General features: G+C 39.6%; 1 protein-coding gene across 1 annotated transcript; it reads left to right on the top strand.

Moving 5' to 3' along the window:
• Positions 1–16,450: 16,450 nt before the first annotated feature.
• On the top strand, positions 16,451–17,974 carry LOC109188440 (NAC domain-containing protein 72-like). Its single transcript, XM_019339127.1, has 3 exons — positions 16,451–16,786; positions 16,901–17,169; positions 17,285–17,974. Exons 1-3 carry the CDS (start codon positions 16,606–16,608, stop codon positions 17,846–17,848), a joined length of 1,014 nt encoding a protein of 337 aa, XP_019194672.1. The 5' UTR covers positions 16,451–16,605; the 3' UTR covers positions 17,849–17,974.
• Positions 17,975–26,199: the final 8,225 nt, after the last annotated feature.

The raw sequence follows: 26,199 nt of genomic DNA, 5'->3' as shown, positions 1-26,199 counted from the left end.
CCCGAGACCAATTAAAGCAAGTAAAAGACTTTATTAATCACGGTAAAGGCCCTAAGTACAATCTACTTGGTTGCTCTGAGTACCGACTGACTGCGGTCGGGATTCTCTAGTAACAACCTATCGATCGTCCAAAAGTCTCTTACACTGTAGCTACTGTGGATATTTATAGCCGATGTGCCGGTGACAAGGATCCGGCCGTTCGGCATGTTCTCCACGTAACCACCACGTGTCATCCTCCCGGGTTCCCTGTCTGTCGTCGTAAAGAGCTGCCACATGTCCTTTATCAGCTCTCTCGCCAAAGGGCTACCGCTCGGTGGTCGACACTACTGCTCGGGCAGCTTCCGGTCAGATCCCGACCGGGTTCTTCGCATGAAGCCCGACCTGTTACCTGCAAAAACAAAGAGAGAAAAACAAAGGCAAGTCGTCGGGGTAAAGCTTATGGCGGTCGGGATATTCCCTACCAAAAGCCCCCCAGCCCGGGCCTTTTTGACCGTCCGGGAAAAAACGGGACAGGATGAAGAAGCCCAAACGTCGGCCAACAAACCGACCGACCAGCTGTCATTCCTTCCCTCGCCACGTGTTGGCCACTGCTGGCCTCGCCGACTGCAACGGTTGCCTCGGAATCAGTGCTGGTCGTGTCACGCAAGTGGATTGGTTTCCCGCCTAAACGCTCTCCTATAAATAGGCCCTTGAGGCCTTCAAATGAACTTTCCTCAATCTTCTGATCCAATCGGCACCCTCTAAGAGTCCCGAGCGAGCTACTCAGCAGATCAACCGAGCAACTTCTCAACCAACTTCCACCAAGCTTCTCCAATCGGTAAACCCTCTACTCTTTAGCTTTTACTTAGCTTTTAACTTTGCGTAGGAGTAGGATAGGACTAACTTCCCGAGCCATGTACTAACCCCGACCGACCTTTAGGTAGAACTAAATATGTCGGACTCGGATAGCCAGAACGCTTCAGTCGCAGACTACGACAACACGGTCGAGCATAGCAGCGAGGAGGTGGACATCATGTCCTACTCTCCAGAGGTCGAGCAACGACCGCAGCACATACCCGACCGAGCCCCCGGGCCAGAAGGATCATCGAGCTCGTCGGGGACATCCGAGTCGAGCTCCAGCGGGTCGGGGAGCGATGAGATGTCCACGAGCGGACGAAATTCCCCGGATGCGGGCGTTAGGGAAACGCCTACGAGGGTAATAGGGGATTACCCTCAAGCTGAGCCCGAGGTGGAACACCGGGCACACGAAGCGGAAGCAGTCGAGGACGACTCGGCTGGGCCGGCGACGCCAAACGGGGATGGTTTTGAATTCCTCAATAGCGAAAGCGTCGAAGGCCAGATGAGCTTGCTAACGAAGGGGGAAGCGAGCAGAATCGCGGCAACTCTTGCTGGTCGGGTCGAGTTCGACACCAGCAGGCAGCTCGGGAACATCATCGAGCGGCATCAGGGGAAGTGTATCGGGATGCATTACGATTCGTTAATGGCCCCGATCACGTTCCCCTTTTCCAGCCTCCTCACCGCATTCCTGGGCTACTACCAGGTTATGCCCGGGCAGATTTGCCCGAATGCGCATCGTATGATCGCCTGTTTCCCCCAGATCTGCAGTCGGCACTAATTAGCTTGCACCATGGAGCTCTTCAACTACGTCTACCAGGTGAAGGTGCTGGCGGCCGCGTACGAGGGTGGATTCTTGATGACCCAGTCCCGAGCGGATAAATGCTCGATTGAGGGGCTGCCCGGGAACAACCGGGGGTGGAAGAACCGGATCTTTTCGGTGAAATACGATCCGTGGATCCTCCCGGTCGAGAGGGTCTGGAGTCAGCATTTTCGAAGGCAAGTCGTCCCAATCGAGACTCAGGCCCTCATAGATGCTGTGACCAAGATCTCGAGCGAGATCTACGAGTATCGCATCTTTAAGTCGCCCAAGTGCCACGAGGCGGCTCAACTCCCCGATCCGGTCTACGATCTGACCGAAAAGTACAAACCCGAGCCGGCGGGTGTGACAATTGCAAGGATGCCCACTCGGGGCAAGAGGAAGGGTAAAGGTTCGAGGCTAGCTACTTTCCCCGACCCGTTATATCCCGACTGCTCTTTAACTTCCCGACCTAACTGTTTCCTTCTTATTTTGCAGAAATGGCCGAGTTTGGAGACGAAGACACTTCTCTTCCCCCACCCGCCAAGATTTCCCTTGGCGGCAAGAAGAAGGCGAAGGGGAAGCCAACTGGGCAGAAGGAGATTCCAGTGGCCCGACCTCTGGGGACCTCGACCATCACGACGGCCGAGGCTTCGTGGTCGAGCCCAGCGACGTGCTGGTCACCCGGGTGGAAGTCGCCCAGGGCAAAGAAAAAGCGCCCGAGCGGGGCGTAACCGAGGTGGGCGGTATGAAACGTCGCCGAGAGCAACATAGCCCGAGCCCTTCGACCGGGCGAAACCAGGACGAGTCGTCCATATTGGCCCGGATCGGGAACGCCGGGCCAGTCAAAGAAGATTTGGGGAAGATGACCCCCACTCAAGTGGCCGAACGGATTGGCCACGACCTGGACGAGGTAAGCACCTTTCTCTCTAAAACATTTTCCAAGTGCTTCTGGTCAAGCTGACTAACATTTTTCCATTGCAGATCTCCCGAGCGGCTCAACTTCTTCAAGGTCGGGCAATGCTAGCCGAGGAAGCCGACCGACACAAGAAGATGGCTGCTCGACGTCTTCAGGAGGTTAAGGACGTCCAGGCCAAGCTGGAGAAAGTCCAGAAGGCCCTGAAAAAGAGTGAGGAGGACCGGGTCCTGGCGGAGAAGGTCGCCCAACGGGCGATCGGGGAGAATAAGGAGCTGAAGACCCGCCTGGAGAATCCGGATGAGCTAGCTCAATCAGCTTTCAAGGACGACCAGATAGGCTCGGCCTTCCTCACAGCCGCTCGACGGGCCAAGGTCGGGGAGGATCTGATTCTATCCTTCGGTCGGTGGGCCTTCAAGGCCGGCCAAAGGAAGATGCTGGAGAAAGCTCAAAAACGGTTGGGGCAAGCTCTCGAAGGAGACGACCTCCAACTCGTACTGTCTGCACTCCCTCCCGACTTGGCTGATCCCGGTCCTTCCCCTTTTGCCTCCAAGGAAATCACTGCCAACCCGACCACGTCAACGGGAGCCACCCCGAGCGAGGCGGGTACCTCTAAGAAGGATGGAGCAAAGGAGGCGAAGAAGTAGGATAGGTTGAATTCTGCTTCTTTGTACAAGTGATGTTAATCGGGAGCCCGGTCCCGAGCTGTACCGGGCACGTTCTTCTGATTAATAAATTTCTTTTTGATTAATAACTTGTGCCATTCGTTTTTTACTTTATATCTTTGTCTTCAACGTGCGCACACTGATCGTATATGCTCGACCCTATAGCCTTTTAGCCCGGTCGTGCATTATTCCGCTCACTCGATATCCGACCTTGTGGCCTTATGGCCCGGTCGCACATTCAAAATTTCGATGTCTCATTGGCCTACCCGACCGAGTTTATCCGATCCTAAGGCCTTGTCGAAATTTTGAGAATAGGTAAGCCTCCACGTTCGGGATATCTCCGAACAACGGACTTATGTCAACGTCATATTGGCCAACCCGATCAGGTTTACCCGATCTCCAAGCCTTGACGAAATTTTGAAAATGGGTAAGCCCCCACGGTCGAGTTTTTCCCGAGCGATGGGCCTACGGACACTTCCTTATCCCAGCCCCCACACTATTGTGCTCTCGAGGCACGAGTGAGTGCGATAGTGGAAAGAAGTTGGCTAGATCGGGGAATTATGCTGGGCGCTCCTGGCTTCCCCGATGAAATGGCGTGACCCGAATGTCCGCCGAAGAGGAGCGTATTTGACCGGTGCATGAACTAAAGGTATAGAAAATAACCGACCGGGCCGCCGTATGCAAACGGTCGAGCAATCACCGGTCGTATATACATTAAACATTCCCGCTCATAAGCGGTTAACAAATATTTACAATAACAAATTTAATTACAAATGACGACCGGGACCAACTCGCAGGTTGAGCCCCCACTTCGTCCAAAGATTACAAAAAATAGGCTAGTGCCTAAACATAACGAGGTGCTCGGAATTCCAAATCCCCTCGATTATCCGACCGGTTGTCGTCTCCAGTCGGTATGTACCCGGCCGTATGATAGCGCTGACGATGTACGGCCCTTCCCAGTTTTGAGCTAGCTTTCCGCCTTCCAAAGGTTGACTGGCCTCCCTTCGTCGTAAAACGTAATCTCCCACCTGGAAATAACGAGGGTTGACCCGAACATCCTTCGAACTCTTGACTCGCTTCTGATACTCAGCCATACGTCGAGCGGCTAGCTCTCTTTTTTCCTCGACCCCATCGAGATCCACGACCATCGCATGTTCGTTCTCCTCCGCATTGTAGGTTCTTTCTCGATCGGTCGGGATCCAAGCCTCGATCGGGAGTCGGGCCTCTGCTCCGTAAACCAAGGCAAAAGGGGTCTCCAAAGTAGCTTCCCTCGGGGTCGTCCGATAAGTCCACAGCACATATGGCAACTCATCGGCCCAACTACGACCAGCCGAATGTAGCTTCTTTTTTAGACCTTCCAAAATCGTCCGGTTAACGTTTTCCACTTGTCCGTTTCCCTGCGGGTAAGCCACCAACGACCGGACGTGGGTCGTCCCGATTGTGGCCAAGAAATTTTGAAAATATTGGCTTACAAATTGGCGGCCGTTGTCGCTGAAGAGATGCACGGGCACACCAAAGCGGGAAATCACATTGCGCCAAAGGAACCGAGCACACTGCTGAGAAGTGATCGTGGCTAAAGGCTCGGCTTTTATCCACTTGGAAAAGTAATCGATGGCGACAATCACGAACTTTCTCCGACCGGAGAGCTGAGGGAAGGGGCCCAAGATGTCTACCCCCCACCTAGCGAAGGGAATTGCAGTCGTAACCGGCTGATAGAAAGTTGCTGGTCGTCCAGGCATCCGGGCAAACAGTTGGCACGTCTCACATTCCCGAGCTAACTTCTCACAGTCTAGCTGGAGGGACGGCCAATAGTACCCGATCAGCATGATACGACGGGCTAACGATCGGCCTCCTTGATGTGAAGAACAAATTCCCGAATGCAATTCCTTCATGACCAGATCAGCCTCAAATGCGGTCAAGCAACGCATAAGAGGTCCTCCGTACGATCGCCTGTAGAGACGACCGTCCAAGACTTGGAACCTTGGGGCTCTAAGCTTGGCCTTCCGAGCACGCTGTGGGTCGTCTGGGAGTCGACCGTGCTCGAGGAACTCCTTTAGATCGGTGATCCAATTGTCTTCTACCGGTTGGATTGGATTGACCGGTAGGCGATGGATGCTATGTCTCGGGATCACCAAAATTCGTGCTATCTTCGACATATGTTCCGGGGCGTCTTGAGTCAATTTAGACAAGATTTCCGCTTCGGTATTATCCAATCGGGGTATATGTCGGACGGTATACCCCCGGAACTGAGCAAGCTTCTCCATGGCTAGGTCTCGGTATAGCTGCAGACGCTCTCCATTAACTTCATAATCTCCGAGAACCTGCCCGACCACGAGCGCAGAATCTGTTTGAGCTCGGATGTATTCAGCCCCCAAGTCCCGAGCACACTGTAAGCCATTAACAAATGTTTCGTACTCGGCTTCATTATTGGTCGGATGGAACTGATACATGAGAGCAAAATAGACTTTGAATCCCTCCGGGCTCGTGACCACCACTCCTCCTCCTGCCCCTTTCTTGCTACTCGACCCGTCAGTAGCCAACGACCACCACTCAGCCTCGGGGTCCGCAACCTCGGGGGGTCGGGTATCCCGGGTGGTGCACTCGACCAAGAAATCAGCTAAAGCCTGACCTTTGATAGCTGGTCTCGGTCGGTATTCGATCGCGTACTGGGTCAGCATCAACGCCCACTTGACTAGGCGACCAGACGATGAAGCAGTTGGGAGGACTGGCCCGATCGGTTGATCGGTCAACACGCGAATTGCTCGACCCTGGAAGTAGGGAGCCAACTTCTTCGCGGCAATGTATAAGGCGTAGACGACCTTCTCTAACCGGGAGTACCGGAGCTCAGGACCATGTAGCGCGTGGCTTACATAGTACACCGGTCGCTGGACCCCTTCCGGATCGGTTCGGCACAATACTGCGCTTACTGCACGATCGGAGACGGCGAGGTATACGTCTAGTTCTTCTCCGAGCTCGGGCTTTGAGAGCACGATTGGTGACATGAGATACTCTTTCAGCTCATCGAAAGCCGCTCAGCATTCTTCGTCCCAGACGAATCCATTAACCTTTCGCAATACCTTGAAGAAAGGTAAAGCGCGCTCGGCTAACTTGGAGAGGAATCGGCTGAGGGCTGCCAACCGACCGGTCAATTGCTGGACTTCCCGAACGGTAGAAGGTGGTTGCATGTCCAGAATCGCTTTCACTTTGGCCGGGTTGGGCTCAATTCCTCTCTTAGTCATCATATAGCCGAGGAACTTTCCGGTCTGAACCGCAAATGTACACTTGGTCGGGTTCAGCCGCAGCTGGTACTTCCTCATGATCTGGAAGCACTCCCGGAGATCCCGAGTGTGGTCGGATCGGTCCCGACTCTTGACCAGCATGTCATCAATGTAAGCTTCCATCGTTCGGCCCAGCAAATCGGCAAAGAGCATATTAACCATTCTCTGGTAGGTCGCTCCTGCGTTACGGAGGCCGAACGGCATCACTCGGTAACAATACAGCCCGTCCGGGGTCACGAAGGCTGTCTTGCTCTCATCTTTATGGTGCATCATGATTTGATGATAACCCTTGAATGCATCCATGAAACTCATTAACTCGGCCCCGGCCGTCTCGTCGACCATCTGGTGGATACTTGGTAAAGGATACGGGTCGAGCGGACAGGCCTTATTGAGGTCGGTAAAATCAATGCACATCCTCCACGCTGGGGGCTTAGGAACAAGAACTATATTAGCCACCCACTCGGCATAGATCACTGGTCGGATGTGCTCAATCGCCGCCATCTTCTTGACTTTCTCTCTAACAAACTCGCGGCGATCGGAAGAAAGATGCCGGGTTTTTTGCACGACCGGCTTTGCTGCGGGATCAACGGCTAGCTTGTGGAAAATTACCGATCGGTCGATCCCGGGCATGTCTTCGGGCCCCCAGGCGAAGATATCGGCATGCTCCCGGAGTGTGGCCAAAATTTCTGCTCGGAGCTCGGGGGTAAGGGCCCGGCCAATCTTAATCTTCCTATCCGGTCGGTCCTCGGATAGGGGAACTTCTTCTATCTCCTCGGAAGGCTCTGGTTGTTCCTTCCGATCTTTAGCCTCCTCTTTGGCTATGGTGTTCACCCGGGAAGACGAACCGGAATCGCGTCTGTTAACCGCTCGGATGTAACACTTCCGGGCGGATTGGACATCGCCACGGACTACACCGACCCCATTGGGGGTGGGGAATTTCATGCACAGGTGGGGCATTGAAATTATCCCACCGATCTTCATAATGGCGGGTCGGCCCAAGATAATGTTGTGGACACAGTGGAGGTTGACCACAACGAATTCTAGCTCCGTCTTGATCGACTTCGGGGCTGTGCCGATCTCGACCGGGAGCGTTATCTTTCCCTCGGGGTAAATAAGAGCCCCGGTAAAGCCAGACAGTGGTACACCGACCGGAGTCAGCTCCTTCCTGTCTAGTCCAAGCTTTTCAAACACGTCCAGATAAAGGACGTTCACACTGCTGCTAGTGTCGACCATAACTCTCTGGACATCCGTCCCTTTCACATCAATTGTGACCACGAGCGCCTCCATGCCGTGGTCGCTGCTGCTGTGTTGATCTTCCAGGGTGAAGGTTATGGGCTCCATCTTTTGCCTCTTCCCGGTCTCCCGGGAATCCACTATGGCGACCGGACAATTATTCCGCGGTTGGGAAGCGTCTTCCAATCCACCGAAAATAACGTGGATGGTTGGCTTTCCTGCTGGTCGGCTGCTAGATAGAGGGTCAGGGTCCCGTCGGTCATCGCGACGATCATCTCTTCGATCGTCTCTTCGGTCCTGACTTGACCGATCGGAGCGGTGATGAGAGCGCCGCTGATCTCTTCGATCGGTATTCCTCTTGGGGTCTTCTCTCCTCCCCACACACTTGTCCAACTTCCCAAGATTGAGCAAATCCTCCAACAGTTGGCGCAAGTGGGTACACTCTTCAGTGTCATGCCCAGCACATCGATGGTAAGCGCAATGCTTACTCTTGTCAGGACCATCTCAATCGGGATGGGGAAGCTTGATGAGATTGCAAGACTGGGCATACTGCATGGCCTCCGCTGCAGATCGGTTCAAGGCCGTAAACTCGCCAGGCCTGGTGCGGGATCGGGGATGGTCATCACTCGATCGGTGTTCCGCCCGGCCGGCCGGTTTACAGGACGAAGACCCGACTTCCTGCGAGCGCTTTACGGCGTTCGCCTCGCCAGCATTGGCATAATCTGTGACCCTTCGAAGGGCCTCCTCATAAGTGGCCGGGGGATGTAAAATAAAATCTTGATATAAATACCCCGCCCGGAGAGAGATGTGTAGCATGTGGGTGGCGGTCGCATCATCCATGGGCTCGACCTCCCCGACCGCCGCCTTCCACTTGATGAGGAAGTCGGTCAAGCTTTCGCCTTCAAGTTGCTTGGCCTTCTCCAGATACATATAGGACTTCCTCACCACTTTGGAAGTAATAAACTTCCTCACGAACTTGATCGCCAGGGTGTCAAACCTGTCAATCGAACCTGGCTGCAAAGTTCAGAACCATTTCGCCGCCTGACCGGTAAGCGTGAAATAGAAAGCCCTACACATTACGGCGTCTGACACACCCTTCAGCGTCATATTGCTGTAGAAGTCGTTAACGTGAGCCTCAGGGTCTGTCCGGCCATCATAACTCTTCTCTCCAGAGACCTTTAAATCAAGCGGGTAAGGCTGAGCCATCACCGCCGCTGTGAAAGGCGTCTGGTGTAGGGTCGGTTGATCGACCGGTGGTGCTGCAGGGTGCGCGTTTCTGAATTGGAGGTTATAGAGTAATCCTCGGGTCTCGTTGAGCTCGGCGGCTTGAGCAGCTTGGGCTGTATCCCGAGCGCGTCGCCGTCGGTGAGATCTCGACCCGCTATACCCGGATGAAGCCTCCTGGCTGGCCTCCTGCATCTGTACGTCTTCTTGCTGGCGGTTCAGGTCTTGGGGTCCCAAACGCTGACGCATCTCCGGTCGAAGACGATCAAAAGCTGCCGCTCGGGCAGTTTCTTCGGGGTCCTCCGCTTGGACGGGAACCTCAGCCGCTTGCTGGGCCTGCCCTGGTGCCTCCATCGCATCAGCACCCCCCGACCCCAACTGCGAACGAGCCGAGCGTCGAGCCCGGGAAGCGGACTGACGCTGCGGCTCTACCTGTGCGGTCGCTTGAACTGGAGGGGCGGCGGCTGGAGCCGTGTAAGCAGGCGTATATGGTGGATACCCAACTGGGGGAGTGTAGTACATCGGTTGGCCAGGCCAATACCCGTACGACGAAGGTGGGACCGGGTATGGATATTGGCCGGGATACATCACCGGATGTTGTTGATACGGCTGACCGGGTGTTGGGTACCCCGGTTGAATGTAGTTCACCGGTTGTTGGGCAACCGGGTATGTGTTAGACGGATGCGGTGGTGAGAGATTGAGATTCAGTTCCACCGTCTGACCTTGCTGTTGGGTGGCATGGTGCCCAGATGAACTCGCTGCGTCTGCCTGGTCGTCGGCGAAGTTGTTGTAAGCCCACGGATACATGGTTGCAAAGAGACCGGGTGCTCGTCAAGACGTTGCTTTCTCGCACGGGTCCCCACGGACGGCGCCAAAATGATACTGCTAATTCTACGTAAGCAATATAAAATAAACCCGAGACCAATTAAAGCAAGTAAAAGACTTTATTAATCACGGTAAAGGCCCTAAGTACAATCTACTTGGTTGCTCTGAGTACCGACTGACTGCGGTCGGGATTCTCTAGTAACAACCTATCGATCGTCCAAAAGTCCCTTACACTGTAGCTACTGTGGGTATTTATATCCGCTGTGCCGGGGACAAGGATCCGGCCGTTCGGCATGTTCTCCACGTAACCACCACATGTCATCCTCCCGGGTGCCCTGTCTGTCGTCGTAAAGAGCTGCCACGTGTCCTTTATCAGCTCTCTCGCCAAAGGGCTACCGCTCGGTGGTCGACACTACTGCTCGGGCAGCTTCCGGTCAGATCCCGACCGGGTTCTTCGCATGAAGCCCGACCTGTTACCTGCAAAAACAAAGAGAGAAAAACAAAGGTAAGTCGATCGGGATAAAGCTTATGGCGGTCGGGATATTCCCTACCAATAACTTTATTGGCTCTTATTAGATTTCTAGACTAGACTAGATAGAGATGTAGATATATTGTCTTATAATTTGTTAATGTATTACTAATCTAACATGAATTTATTTTATTTAGGGGTTTTGACAATTAGCTGATTGGTTATTGTGTGTGTTGGTTATAAAAATGTATTTGATAAATTAATTGTTCACTCTTAACTGATTACATGTAAAACTACATATAAGAGTATAAGTATATTGTGATATTTACTTAAATCTTAAAGTATTTTTACAATTTATTGTTATCTCTCACTGTTTTATTATTAATTATTTTTGAATTATTATTATTATTATTTATTAATAATAATATTATAATTAAAAAAACAACACTATGTATAGTTAATAATAATAACTCAATATTGTGTGTGTGTGTGTGTGTATATATATATATATATATATATATATATATATATATATATATATATATATATATATATATATATATATATATATATATATATATATATATATATATATATATATAGATTTTGGTTCATGTGAGGTCATGTCTTCCCGTGCGGTCAGTGCGGCATACACCATTAGGTATGTATAAATGCACCATACAGTGTTCGAAAATACACCAGAATGAAATGTCAAAAAATACACCACAAAAAAAAAAATACACCACACATAATGGTGTATTTTCGAACACTGTGTGGTGCATTTTTACATACCTAATGGTGTATGCCGCACTGACCGCACGGGAAGACCTGACCTCACAGGAACCTGACCCTATATATATATATATATATATATATATATATATATATATATATACACACACATACTTAGGACGAATCAGATCAAAATTTTTAAAAATAACACGGTGTTATTTTTTAAATTATCGTCAATTTTACCGTGCAACTTGTAAGACTATTCTCTGCATTTTGTAACAAAATAATATGCATTTCTCAATAACTTCCAAAAAATCAATGTAAAAACTACACACACACACACACACACACACACACACACACACACACACACACACACACACACACACACACACACACACACATATATATATATATATATATATATATATATATATATATATATATATATATATATATATATATATATTGAATAAATATAAACACTACAATAATAAACACCTATTAAGGGTAAATTAGACTTTTAAAACAAAAATGTAATAAGCTAGTCAATGTAGATTTTTCATTTTCAGCTTATTGACATCAATAAGTTAAACTAAAAAATTATTTACCAAACATACATATTAACTATTTGACCAGTCAAACAAGCTACTATACACTTTTGCTAATAAGCCATTTTCCAATTATTTAATTTGTTTAAGCTTGTATATATCTCATATTTGTTTAAACTGAACAAATCTATTATTAACTTGTCACTCATATAGTATAAAAATCTTCAATTATTTAATTTAATAGTTTTAGAAGACCATCATTTGTTATAGAGTTAGTAGCACTCAAAGAAGACCATAATTTGTATTTATTATTAAAATAAAACTTGAATTAATCTATCTTACACCCAATAGATCTTAAATAAATAATAATATTTTATGAAAATATAATATTTTTATAAATAAAAATATTACATTTTTACTGAAAATTTTAAAAATATTATTTATTTTTGAAAATTATTAATAAAAATGTGATATTTATTTACTTATAAAAAATATTACATATTTAAGGTTAAAGATTTGTTTTATGTGATGCAGTCCATTGATGGTCCTTTTTACAAAATTATTTTTATCAGATATACATTAATTTGACTGATACCACGAAGGTATTTTGGGTTGTTTATGACCACTGAACGTGCAAAGTTGTAAATTGTAATAACGACGGAATTCTAGTTCCACGTGTGGTCCTAGTGTTTACTTTTATTTACCAAGTAATACACGTTATAAATTAAACTTTTTTTCTCAATAGGATAATTATAAGATATATGTGGTATATGTTTATAAGACATAGTCACATAACCGCATTTAAGTGGTGATTTTGCAGATTTTTGAGCTATTAGTTTGAGTAAAGTCTACTTTTTATTTGGGTTAGATTAAACCATATTTGGTAAATGATTGTTAGATGTTAAATTAGCTAATTGGGTTAATTAGATGGTATAACTAGTTATAATATTAGTTGATTGTAGAAAGGTGTCTAGTAAATTAGCTGTTAGCGGGTAATTGTATGATATAATTTATTTTCTCAAAAAGTTAAGATTTAAACATACACACCTTTAAGTTATAAATTTACACACCTTAAGCTATAAACTTACACACTTTAAGCTTTGAATTGAACTTACACAATGTTTTTTATTTTATTTTATTTTTCTTCATTTTGAGCTCTTAATTAATTTTGCCTAGATCAGTAGTTGAGATTTTACCCTATTTTTTACCTGAGAACTCCTTCGCATTTGATCTGTAGGGTGTGTGTGTCTATATATATATATATATATATATATATATATATATATATATATATATATATATATATATATATATATATATATATATATATATAAACTAATTGTGAATTAGGGTTATTGGTTATATATAGAATTCCAGTTTAGGTGTACTATTTAGAAAAAGGTATAATTTACTATTGTCATCCGAATATACCAGCCACTACCTACCTCTAACTTAAACAATTTAACTAGTTTGAATTAAATTAAGAATTAAAAGAAACGTGTAAATAATTATTTAATTTCTTGCTATTTGTGTCTCATACAAGAGAGCAAGGGTTTGATTATTAGGGGTTTATGATTTTGGTTGAAAATAGTGTGATTTGTAAAGTAGGTAATCATACTTATTGGTATTGGATGGGTTGAAGGCAGAAGAGTACACGAAATAAATGGAGTAATAGTTTGGACTTTGGAAGATGATTGAGAGCAAATTAAATAATGGTACGGTGCATGCAGGCGTGGATAGAGGAGGTCAGATGGTCAATGCTACAAACGTTGGACTTTACTCCACAGTGACATCCTCGGATCCTTATCTTAATTGTGTTAACAAATATTAACGTGGCACAATATGAAGTGCACCACATGGCCCCTCAAACCTCTATTTATTTTCTTGCCGCAAACTAAAAGTCCCTTCTTCATCTTTTTCTTTTGAAAATTCTCCTTTCTAATTGTGGGTGTGACTTTCTCTTTTTTTGACCTACCTACTTCCCACACGCCATGGTGCGTTCAATTATCATCCAAATTGTGTGCCAAAACACCTACATTATATTTAGACCATATATTTCCACAATACCATTCATTTTATTTGCCTAAATATTGTTTACACCAAATCATATAATTATTCATGAAACATTGATATTTAAATTTACATGCATATTAGGATAAGTCAGACCCGTGACCTGTCTCTAAGTCTCTAATACCACTTGTTATGATCAAACACTTACCACTATGCTAAAAGTCCCAGTTTGTAGTCAGACAAGGTGTTGGCCGGACTTAACCCTTCAGACCTCCGCCTAACAACGTGTGTCCTTTTAAAATAGTGATGTAAAAATATGTTGTGTTTAGTTTTTGTAGTGGCATATTCATTGAGCGTATAAAAAAAAAATATCGCTAATTAGTTGACGATATAAATTTATAATTATAATAAGTTATAGTTTTGATTAAAAATAATAATGTGAAGAAATATCAAACCTAGCTCACATGCATCGGGTCAGTGGGTCACTATCAAAATGGTACAAAATAGGCCGAATGAAGCTAAGCATAGAACATTAATCTGATAAATGGTGACCTTTAATTTATGCCATTCTTATTCCAATCAATCTCTCTACACATTCAATATATCATTGGTTTATGAATTATGGGTGATCAATATAAAGGATTTATAGCCCCCAAGTTTGCTTAAGGTTGAGTTTATTATTTAATTTTTTGGTTGTGCTTGTCGTTTTATGCAGTGAATTTAATCATTATTAAATAGCTTTAGAATATTTGACTGTGTATTGCGATAAGTCAGCCCATATTTAGTAAGAGTGATGCATTAAATGTCAATTTAAAAAAATCAAATTTATAAAAGCTAGCTAGAATCTTTGCCATTTATGTGGCATGTAGTAGTGGTAGTACTATTGCATTGATAATTTCGAATTACAAATTTAAAGAAAATTCCTTAATAAAGTTTACAGTCGACCATTTATATCGACTTTAATACTAGTTATGTCCAAAAAGTTATAACTAATAGCGAATATAAATATTTCATTCATTATACTTGTATAGTAGTTAGCGACTGACTATTAAATTTGATCATTCACCTTTTAACAACAATACCTTAAAAAAAAAAAAAGGCAAAGAACATTTTTCTAATGTAATTTTAAATATAACAACAATATTCTAACATATTGCATTCATGTCTAATAATAAGGAATGAGACAAAATCTCATAAATAATCATTCAAAATGATCTATTCATCATATGGATTAATAACAATACAAACAAATAAATCTCAGATGACACTTTGTGACTCTCCTTGAGGGAAGGTTACATGATCGAACTCCGGTGGGGGAGTGTTGACTCTTTAGATTGCAACAGATAGAAAAAGTATAGAACAAATTAAATACTACTTTGTAATAAAGTTAATATTACTTAAAAAAAAAAAAACAATCTCAATTGAAAAGTGTCCACTTTATTTATTTATTTATTTTAAAAAGGATAGGCTTTAAGTTTGTAGGGTATAGTATGTGCGTAACAATGGAAATAGGGATATATATCAATAATAAATTAATTGAGTGCATTGTGAATATTTTTTAGGTATGGAGTGATGAAAAGATCGAATCTGTACACAAAAAGATCAAATTAAAGTAGTAGAAGAGTTGAACAGAAATTAAAGGAATTTCACAAAAGAAAAATAGAATCATAAAGTTGACAGAGTACAATAAATTTAAATAGATTTTTTTTAATATTACACGTGAAATAGCTGCATTTTCTCCCACTACCACACAATTCACATAAAAATAAAGAAAAAAAAAAGTATGTTCCTTTTTTTCCTTTTCTTTTCTTTCCTTTCCGTTTTAATTAGTAGAAAGCATCACTTTATTAAATAATATAAAGTATATTTGCTACATAAATAGTAATATTCATTTGAAGAGAAATTAATTTTATTGACGAATAATTTATAAGTATATCAATAAAATTGCAGGTATTTAATTTTGTTGAAGAAAATCTATAAGTAAATCAATTTAATTTGACCTTTTAGAAAAAAGCAAAATAGTTCCTTCATCACGAAAAATTATATATGTAATTAGACAATAAATAAATGGAGCGACTCGTGTTTTACCTCATTCAACGACAAGAATTCTGTGAATTTAAATTATTTTGTCGTAAGTTAAGAAATTGAATGTATGTATAAAAAATATTTATGTAATATCTCACGTGAAGGACCATTTTATTATTTTAAGACAGCTTTTGTGTTTTCCCATTCTAAAAGACGAACTTGTTCAAAGAATCTTCACGGGAAAAACATGGAAAATACTCTTAAAAGTCTACAACAATTTTCAAAGAAAAATAAGTAACCTACACTACTTTTGAGCCAAATTTTTAATGTGACAATTACTTATTTATTATTTTTATTAAAAATAATTGACCAATTAAATACGGGAGAAATCGAATTCTGCCTTTTCCACATCTCAAACTTTTTACTTTTCTTTGCAACAATTCAAGATCAGAGTGGAGTTATACGGTTATACCCACGGTTATTATATACTAAATTTACCATTTTTTTTTTTTTTTAGTTTAACCTTAATAGTATAATGCGAATTTCAACTACGAGATGGAAGCACTTTTGATTTTACAATTTAAAAAGCATAATAGAACAGTAAAGTTCTAGAAGATAGTAAGGGCGGGACACGTTGCATGCAATTAGGTTAGGTGACACGCAGTGGAAAACGTTTGTCCTTTTATGGGACTGAAGGTTCATGCACCTAGCCAGCTGGACAATTGTACTAAGGTTTCACCATTGGATAAGGTCGGCGGCATGATAATGCCGAATCTGTCATACGTGGCACATTTACCCCGATCATCTCCACCGGGCCCCGCAGAAAAGGACAGACCGTACTTATCTTTCTACTTCCATTATTTACTGTTCTTTGCCTATATATAATCCGCCATATTCCCGATTTCCGAGGAAAAAAAGAAGAGAGAATTGGGAAAAAAAACATTTAAAAACATTTTCCCGATTTCTCAGTGGCTTAGCTCTCACTTCCAGCTCTCTGTTTGAAAGAAAAAAAAAAAAAAAAAAAAGCTTATTTTTTTCTGAAAAATGGGTGTCAAAGATATGGACCCGCTTTCGCAGCTGAGTTTGCCGCCGGGTTTCCGGTTTTACCCGACAGACGAGGAGCTTTTGGTGCAGTACTTGTGTAGAAAGGTGGCTGGGCATGACTTTTCTCTGCAGATCATCGGAGACATCGACTTGTACAAGTTTGATCCGTGGGATCTTCCTAGTAAGTTGATCTTGATCGATGACTTGATTTTGATTTGTTGGTCGTTTCTTTCTGGTTACGCAATTTGAGAGTATTAACAAATGTGATTAATTTGGGTTGATATATGATTTGCAGGCAGGGCGAATTTCGGGGAAAAAGAATGGTATTTTTTCAGCCCACGAGATCGGAAATATCCGAATGGGTCGAGGCCGAATAGAGTCGCCGGTTCCGGCTACTGGAAAGCCACCGGAACCGACAAGATAATAACCACCCAAGGACGGAAAGTTGGGATCAAGAAAGCCCTTGTTTTTTACGTGGGTAAAGCACCCAAAGGAACAAAGACTAATTGGATTATGCATGAATATAGGCTTTCTGAAGCACCCAGGAAAACCGGAAGTGCAAGGGTATGTATATATACGTGTTTGTGTGCTTTTTTTCAAAAACAAAACATCTTCAAATTAAACATTAGTTTCATCGAAAACTACTTAGTCTAATGGTCTTGTTGTTTTATACGTACAGCTTGATGAATGGGTGCTATGTCGGATTTACAAGAAGAATTCTTCAAGTGCGGCGGCGGCGGCTCAGAAGCCGGTTTCTGGTGTTCAGAGCAAAGATTACAGCCACGGCTCCTCGTCGTCGTCTTCATCTCAGTTCGACGACATGCTGGAATCTTTCCCGGAAATTAACGATCAATACTTTACCTTACCCAGAATCAACTCGTTAAAGAATCTTAATCTTCAACAAGACGACAAGTCAAGTATCCAACGTTTGAGCTCCGGGAGTTTTGACTGGGCCACCTTAGCCTCCATACCTGAATTGGGGCCGGGTAATCAAATTCCCCAATCGGGTCATCTGAACCACGCCAACCCGGCCGATATTTATGGCCATTCAATGGCGGCATTGAGTTTTCCCGTAGACGATGAAGCGCAGAGCGGAATGAGGAGTAGTCAGCGGGTTGAGAATAATTCGGGTATCTACCAGCCGCAAAACCCGAACCCGTTCACACACAACTTCTCGAATTTACTTGACCCGTTTGGAATCCGATACCCCAACCAACCGGGTAGCTTAGCGTTCAGGCAGTAACAAAATATTAGGGTTAAATTTAGAAATCCAGAAGATTCAGGGGCATGTGACTCCAATTTATTCTCTTCGCCTAAATATGTTTGTTCATTTCACTTACTTGCCCCGAAAGATTGTTCATTTCACTTACTTGCCCCGAAAGATTGTTCATTTCACTTACTTGGAACTATTATTAGAGGAGAAACTTTTGGAAAATCATAATTTAATTCTAAACGCAATTTTAAATTCTTAATTACACAAATCTACTTTCAATTAGTTTTTGTTCTAACATATGATGCGCTTTAAAAAAAAAAAAAAAACGTTGTAATATAAACAATAAATTTATGAACATTTGAAACTCAAATTGAAAAAAAAAAAGTTTCAAATAAATCTCTAAAATTGAAAAGAAAGAAGTGTAATTAATCATTTTGTTCCTATTTTTGCATATAAATAGCTGATTATAGGAATAGAGAAATTTAATTATCTTATTTATCTTATATATATATATATATATATATATATATAGGAAGAGATAAATTGTTACGTAAATAATGACGTTTTAATGAAGGAAAAAAAAAAAAAGATAAATTGTTATGTAAGCGATGACCGAAAAAAATAGATAAAAAGGTGGATTGTATAGTCCAGTTGTCCATATCGAGGTTTAGAGTTGAATTGTTGTGTTTGGTAAAAGATGGAGATGAGTCAGAGAACAGTTAGGCAGGTGCACATCAATCACCTGATTATGATACCTTTACCATTTAATTTTAATTTTTTTTTTTTGAAAACCCTCTACCATTTAGGGGGCGTTTGGTTCAGGTTATATAACATAACCAAGGGAATATAACATTCCAAAGTTCACATAACAGTGTTTGGTTCATATTATCTTAGGGAATGTAACATTCCCAAGGAATGTCACATTCCTTCCACATAGGATTTTGAAGGGAATGTGATTCCCTTCAAAATCTTAGGTAATGTAAGATAACCTTAGTTATGTTAGTTTATTTTATATATATATATATATATATATATATATATATATATATATATATATATTTGTAATTATATATTTTTTAATTTTTATTATGTTATGTTAGCATATAAAATAATTTTGTTTCTCAAGTTCAAAATTTTAGAGTTAATATTTTAAAATCATGTAATTATATATGATACCGTTATCTTATTTATTTATTTTAATTTTTAAATTTATTAAAACATATGAAAATATGTTAAGGATATTATAGTGTGTACAAAAGATAACCCTAAACCAAACATGATTATATTACATACCCCAATTTTAACCAAACACAGGAATCTAACATTCCCAGTAATCTAACATTCCCAGTAATCTAACATTCCCAGCAATCTAACATTCCCTAAGGTAATCTGACATTCCGTGAACCATACGACCCCTTAATTTAATAAACACTGGACAGCTCAACTGGTTATAGAAATAAAAGTTTAAAAAAAATGACTAGGAATCAAGTCTTACCAACAGTAGTATGAGAGCAACCTCTTAAAGTCAGGAGGGCTCCGTCTGCGCAATAAATAAAAGTGTAATTTACATATTTCCAAATACTCTGTCGCGTTAGGTGTGGATGACCCTTACAGTTGGGATTCAAGCTTTGAAAAGAATAGACACTAATTCAAACATACATTTGGCATTGATGCATTGGATTAATTAATTTCAGGTCTCCCAGCACTGCTACTTCTGATTTCTGACAACTAGTTATTGTGTAAAAAATAATAATGATAAACATAATTAAGAATTAAAAGTGAGCCCTTTGCTACAATACATCAGGTCCATCTCGAGATATCCATGTTGCAATCAAGCTACACGCAATTTTAATTCTTCATTTTTTAAATTAATAGGTTTTTATACTTAGAATTATGGGTCACATTTGTGTGAAATCTTTTCACGAATCAGAATCTGTGAAGCGGATCAGGTCGTGTTAATATGAAAAATATAATACTAATTACTAATAAAGTGTTTGTTACTTATAAGCGAAAATGTAATATTTTTAAATTAAAATGTGAAAGTATTACATTTTCTCATATAAATAATAAACATTTTATTTCTTATTAGTATTACATTTTATCATGACTTGACCTTTCTCACGGACAATGATCCGTGAGAAGGTCTCACCAAATTTTTTACGTGGGTTATTAGAATATCTTTCTTTTTAAATTTTAATTAATTTAGAATTAAATAGAGCACCAGGACTATGTGGTCTAATGGTATTCGGGTTGGACTTCCATTTGGAAGATTGGAAGATTATGAGTTCATGAGTTCAAGCCTCGGTGGAGGCATTATCGGTTCTTTGTGGATAAAGTATATGAACAGATACTACAATGTAATAGAGCCAGTAGCTTTCAAAAAATTATTTTATAAGAGTAAAATTTACCAAGTATACACCCTCAGTTCGCCTTATTACCTAAAAATTAAGAATATTACAAAACTTTTTCTTTTTTTTTTTTTTTTTTGAGAAAGGAACTTAATGCATTAAATCAACAAAAAGTCACTCAACAAGAAAAAAGGGGGTGGGATATCCACCAATTCCCCGCAATCTGATTCAGAAACGACTTTTGACGCAGCATTATGTGCAACACGATTCACAGATCGCTTAGCAAAATATAAAGCTACATCATAATCAAAGATGCAATTTTTTTTAATATCCTGAATTAAAATATCAAAAGGAAAATTAAAGGGAGCCACAGAGTCTGCAGAAATAACATGAAAATTAAAATAAGGTGGGAATCAATCTCAACGTCAACATCTCCCACTCCTAACTCCTTAAGCCAACTAAGTGCTTCATGTATAGATTGCTTCGGCCTCTTTCACCGCGAAACTGCCACGCTTAAGCCAAGAAAACTTTTTTTTTTTTATTTTTTTAAACACTATTTCTTTTTCAATTTGTGTTGCTCTCGCAATAACCTTTTGTATTTTTCTGCCACAGTGCCACGTGATTTCAAACGAAATTTGATCATAGCATTTTGAGCTAATTTCAGAGATTCCTTATCTTTAGTCACAATTTTAAATTTAGTTTCAGATTATTATTTTTATTATTTTGGTGATTTTTCCGGTGAAATCTTATTTTAAGCAAAGATATTTTCATCTTTTCAATTTATTATGTCCTATGAAGTAATACAATGGAGGTACCTTGTCTTTGGTGGCAATTTCAAATTTAGTTTCATTTTGCAACACAGTCGGCTTCAGTCTGTACCCTTTTTTAAAATAAGGTTTCATCGGAAAGAAAATCATTGGAATGACCAAAGTGTCAAAAATATGTTAGTCTGAGGTGTTAATTGGCAAAAATAATTATTTATGACTAAATTTGAAATTGCACAAAAGACATGGGACCTTCGTTAAAATTAATTCATTGGGAAAAAAAAATGAAGAGATGAAAATACTCTTGCCTAAATAGTTTTTTACCACAAAAGTTATGATCAAAAGTGTCCAAAATATGATAATCTGGGGTGTTAAATGATAAAAACAATAGACTGAAACTAAATTTACAATTTCCATTAAAGACGATGGACCTTGGTTGAAATTAACTATACCATTTCTGTAAAATTCAACTTAATCATGACCAATTTTGAAATATTAAAATATTAATTATATATATACTCAGTAAAGGCGCAAAGCCCATATTAGATGGGCTTCAACTGGGCCCTCATACTATCATGCTTTATTTATCAATTCTAATCGCTGGGCTTAATACTACTCGGTAAATATTAAACTCGGAAATTTATATCGTGGACCAGGGTCCACATAGCATTGTGGACCCTGGATTAAAACAACGTCGATTTGATATTTAAGCTTTAATAGATTCTGTAATTTTTTGTTTCTTATGTTTCAACGCAAATTTTAATTTATTATAGGTAAAGGATCAATACTATTAAGATAGAAAATTTCATAACGCGAGATACAAAAACTCACAACACAAGACACATACACATCTTATATATAGATTTATTCTCAAATTTCATTCATGTAGATAATATATGTCATATAGGCACTTAATTTCGTAATACAAGACATAAATTCGTAAAATAAAACACACAATATGTTATGTGTTACACAATTACTGATCTATTTCAAGTACAAAATCCATACATTTAAGGTACAGAATTGCATAACACCAGACACAAAAATGCATAACACAAGACACATAAACATGTTTTATATTTACTTTAGTTCATGTACATAATCAATATTCTTAAGGTACAGAATTGCATAACAAAGACAAAAACAATGCATAACACAAGACACAAAAACGCATAGCACAAGACACAAAAACGCATGTTATATTTACTTTATTTCAGGTACATAATTCATACACTTAACGTACAGATCGAATTGCATAACATGTGATACAGAAACGCAAAACGCAAAACACAAGACACATACATATGCTTTATAATAAAATAAAATATTGTAACGTGCATCGAACAACAACAATTGCCGTCAAAATTAAAATTCAAAACTACATCATTTAGGATCAGGATCTACAGTATAACCATTGATTTATCTCAGCTCCTCGAATTGAATTACCATTTTTTTTCTTTTAAAATTCAGAATTTTTCTACAGGATCTCTTATTTATCAGCACCATGTCAATATATAGTATCAAATATAATCTATTTAATAGGACTGAATTATTTTGCTAAACTGTCTATCCAATTTAATAGGGGTTTTTGTGCGCAGTGTTTGCCTGGTCCCTTCTAGTTTTGAAAAGATTTTGTTTGACAATTGTTTTAGCCCTCCCCACTCTACGGAGGGCAGTGATGTGCCTAGTTAGCTTTTGGTGATTCCTATCCTACTTTTTTCAAAAAACAAAACAAAAACAAAAAATAATTATGTGTGGGATACTTAATTGAGTTAATATTCGATTTCGTCAATCGACTATTATGATTTCACCACTTTGTTGCTCGAGTTCTAATTTGCTAAATTTCATCCTTAACTATGCAATTGTTAATCAAAATGATAAAAATAAAAAAAAAATAAAAAAATAAAATTGCGCTGGTATTTTTATAAATGTATGTAGACTTTTCATTACATTATACAGAAAAACAACATAGTTTTGAATTGTAAAAAAGTATAATCATTTCAGTGAAAACAACATTACTTTGGTAGAAAATAACAGCGTTTTGGAATTATTATTTTTTAAAGTTTAAATGTAAAAGATGTAAGAATTATATTTTTGTAACCATACCCAAAAAAAATAAAATTCATGCATTAGATTGAGATAAATCTGCATCAGTTTGAAAGAAATCAGTATTGTTTCAATCTAAACTTTAATTACTTTAACCTTAGAGCATCCACACTAAGGGGAGAATGTGGAGTTATTTCAGAAATAAATAACTCAAGCCAAAAATAATACTAATGTGGGAATGGGTTATTTGAAAAAGAATCACTCTGCAAATGAAGGTTTAATGTCAGAATTAAAAAAAAAAAAAAAAAAAAAAAAAAAAAAAAAAAAAAGAAGAGAAACGCGCACAGCCGGGGCAAAATCCGAGCACGCGCCCGGTGGTGCGTCAGGCGCGCCTGACAGCATTAGTTTTTTAAATTTTTTTTTAAAATCAATTTTCTCTTCTTTTTTTTTTTTCTCTCCCCTCCCCCATTCTCTTTCCTAATCATTCTTACATTATCCACACATTCTTCCCAACTGATGCGGATGCTCTAAATATGCATGTATAGTTCAAGAAGACACAGTTTTTAGAGTTGGAAGTTTAACATGCATTGTTTTGGTTAAATAACTTGAATTATGCATTCAAACTTCTACTTACATAAATAAATGTCACCACTTTTTTTAACATTGAATGCACCTGGTGCCTCCCCTTCTCCCCCCCCCCCCCCCCCACCCAACCCTCTCCCAAAAATAAAATAATAAATAAAAACACACACACTTCTTTAGGTGAGAACAAAAAGTAAAGTGATTTCTTGGTGACATCGAGAAGTAGTCTTTCACATGTGACTTTTCGGTCTAAAACTCTCTCTAAAAAGGTATTTTCACTTTCATTTTCAAACTCAAATGGATCTACTTTGAGAATCAATTTTTCATTCACTTATTATTCATTTTGGACGTACAATATATCGATTTCTTGTCTTACTACGAAAAATACGAATTCACTTTGACCCAACCCAAATAAAAAATGCTCTACATATATTTGTACTACAAAATAGCGACTTAAAATATCGTTTTATGTTATTTTCACACATTTTTGGACAAAATAGGAACCGCAGGAAAACATTAGGCTGAGAAGTTTTGTGCAAAAAGCTTTGGTCTAATCCCAATCTTGTCTTTGTTTTATCCCCTCAAAACAGTAAATATAGTTTAATGCTTGTTGTGACTCCTTTTTTTTTTTTTTTTCTCTCTCAAAACAATAAATATACAATATTTGGTATTTAGTGCTAGTATAACTTTTGGTATAGTTCAATATGCATTTACTCCATTTCATAAGATAAAGTAGGTATGGTATTTTTCACCATCCCATCGTAAAAGTTAGATACGTTAATAATAAAAGTTAATTAGGGTGATTATATTATTGGGTCTAATCCCATTTCGATTTGTAGAAAAATAATTATGGCCATCCTTTAAGATGCACACATAAAATTGGCATGCAGCATTATAGTGTTTGGATATTTCAGTACCATATATAATAACAACATCTATTTGATCACATATATCATATCCTTTCTATCAATCACCGCACAAATGCTGCAGATTAAAGGTGAATTGTATACATACATGACACATCCAGCATCTTTCCATCCTTGTCTCTACATATTCCATTCAAAATGGGGTTGAAGGTGATGTCCATTGTTGCCATTTTTGGTTAAGCAGTGAGATCAACTTTAATTATTTTTCCGATTCGAATTAATGAAATGAAAGCGTCACTCATGACCACCACTAACCATTTTCACCGCACCTATTGCATATTTTCAAAAAGAATCACATCTGATGAATTATTTACATAGATCTACCACTACAGATATTACGAGTCCTACTCTAAGAATAACACGTATGTATAAAATTATAAATAAATTCTCGTTTTAATATTAACTAAATAAGAGTATGGTATATATACGGAGTATGTATTTATTTTGTATAACTCAAAGAAAAAAATAAAGAAAAAAAAAAAAAAAAAAAAAAACCTTGAAAGGGTCATTTGAGTGATTGTTTGGTGATATATTCTGTTGTGGTTAAGTCCTAAAAACAGGACAAAATAAGCAAGGCTTTCGTCCGGGTGTACGAAAAGGGTATGTGATTGCACCCTTCAACATAATCGTGATTACAACTCTGATTAAGATTTATGAACAGCTGTTTAGTGAAAGCAACTTTTGGACCAACCATACTTTATCTCTAAATCCTGATATACATGCATTGTATTGATTCTTCTATTATAATTATATATTTTCGTTATGTGACTTAAAATCAAAGACGGAAAAAAAGATGGTACGTAGTGATCCCCCATTAGTTTTTATTTTTCATTTTTTCTAGTGTGTGTATGTATGTGACTTAGCTTATTATACCCGAATTCTAAATTAAAATTTCTTCATAGTTGAGTAATATAATTTAGTACTTATATTTATAATGTGTGATAATTAATTTATGAGATTTGTAATGTGGGCCATTATGCATTGTGATCTGTATCAATTTTGAAATTTATTCGTTATTGAGTAATTTAATATTTATACTTAATTAAGATGTGTGAATTTGTGGGATTTATATTGTGTCATGTGTGGTAATAAGTATTTTAATCATTGATATGAATGTATTTTGTGTTTTAGTTATGAAAAATATTTTAAAAGAAAAGTTACTTTTGATAAATCATCTAGTCAAGGTAATTCAAAAGTTTTTGTTATGCGTCTTTGTATTCAACAGATTAATTAAAACAACTTGAAGTTGATCCAATTAAAAGAAACAAAAATATTTATAATATCATATTAATTGTAGAAATGTCGTACAATTTATAATATATTTTGATTTGATCATAATGTTCTTTCTATTCGAATAGTTTTATCTCATTAATTGTTTTATATTTTGTTATAAAGATTATGTTTTACCATATTTTGAATTGAATTGTTTAATTTTTTACCCCCTCCAATAGTATTTTTGACTCAATCTATCCAATCTAGAACAACTCCCTAGTGTTTGTGATTCACTACATCAAATTAATAAGAAGACCGGATATATGCCCTTAAAAGGGTGGTCTAGTACAGTGGCTAAAGTATGCATGATTGTCATGTTGAAAAAAATAACATAAAATGACATTGTAAGTGATTATTTTATAGTATAAATATATGCAGAGCCAACTTTCGATTTGGGTCGGATCAAAGTAAATTCATGTTCTTCATAGTGAGACAAAGGGGTA

This window comes from Ipomoea nil, unplaced genomic scaffold (assembly GCF_001879475.1).
Source record: "Ipomoea nil cultivar Tokyo-kokei standard unplaced genomic scaffold, Asagao_1.1 scaffold1421, whole genome shotgun sequence".
Classification (NCBI taxonomy): Eukaryota; Viridiplantae; Streptophyta; class Magnoliopsida; order Solanales; family Convolvulaceae; genus Ipomoea; species Ipomoea nil.
Note: the sequence above shows the minus strand (reverse complement) of the source record. Positions and strands in the feature narration are given on the sequence as shown.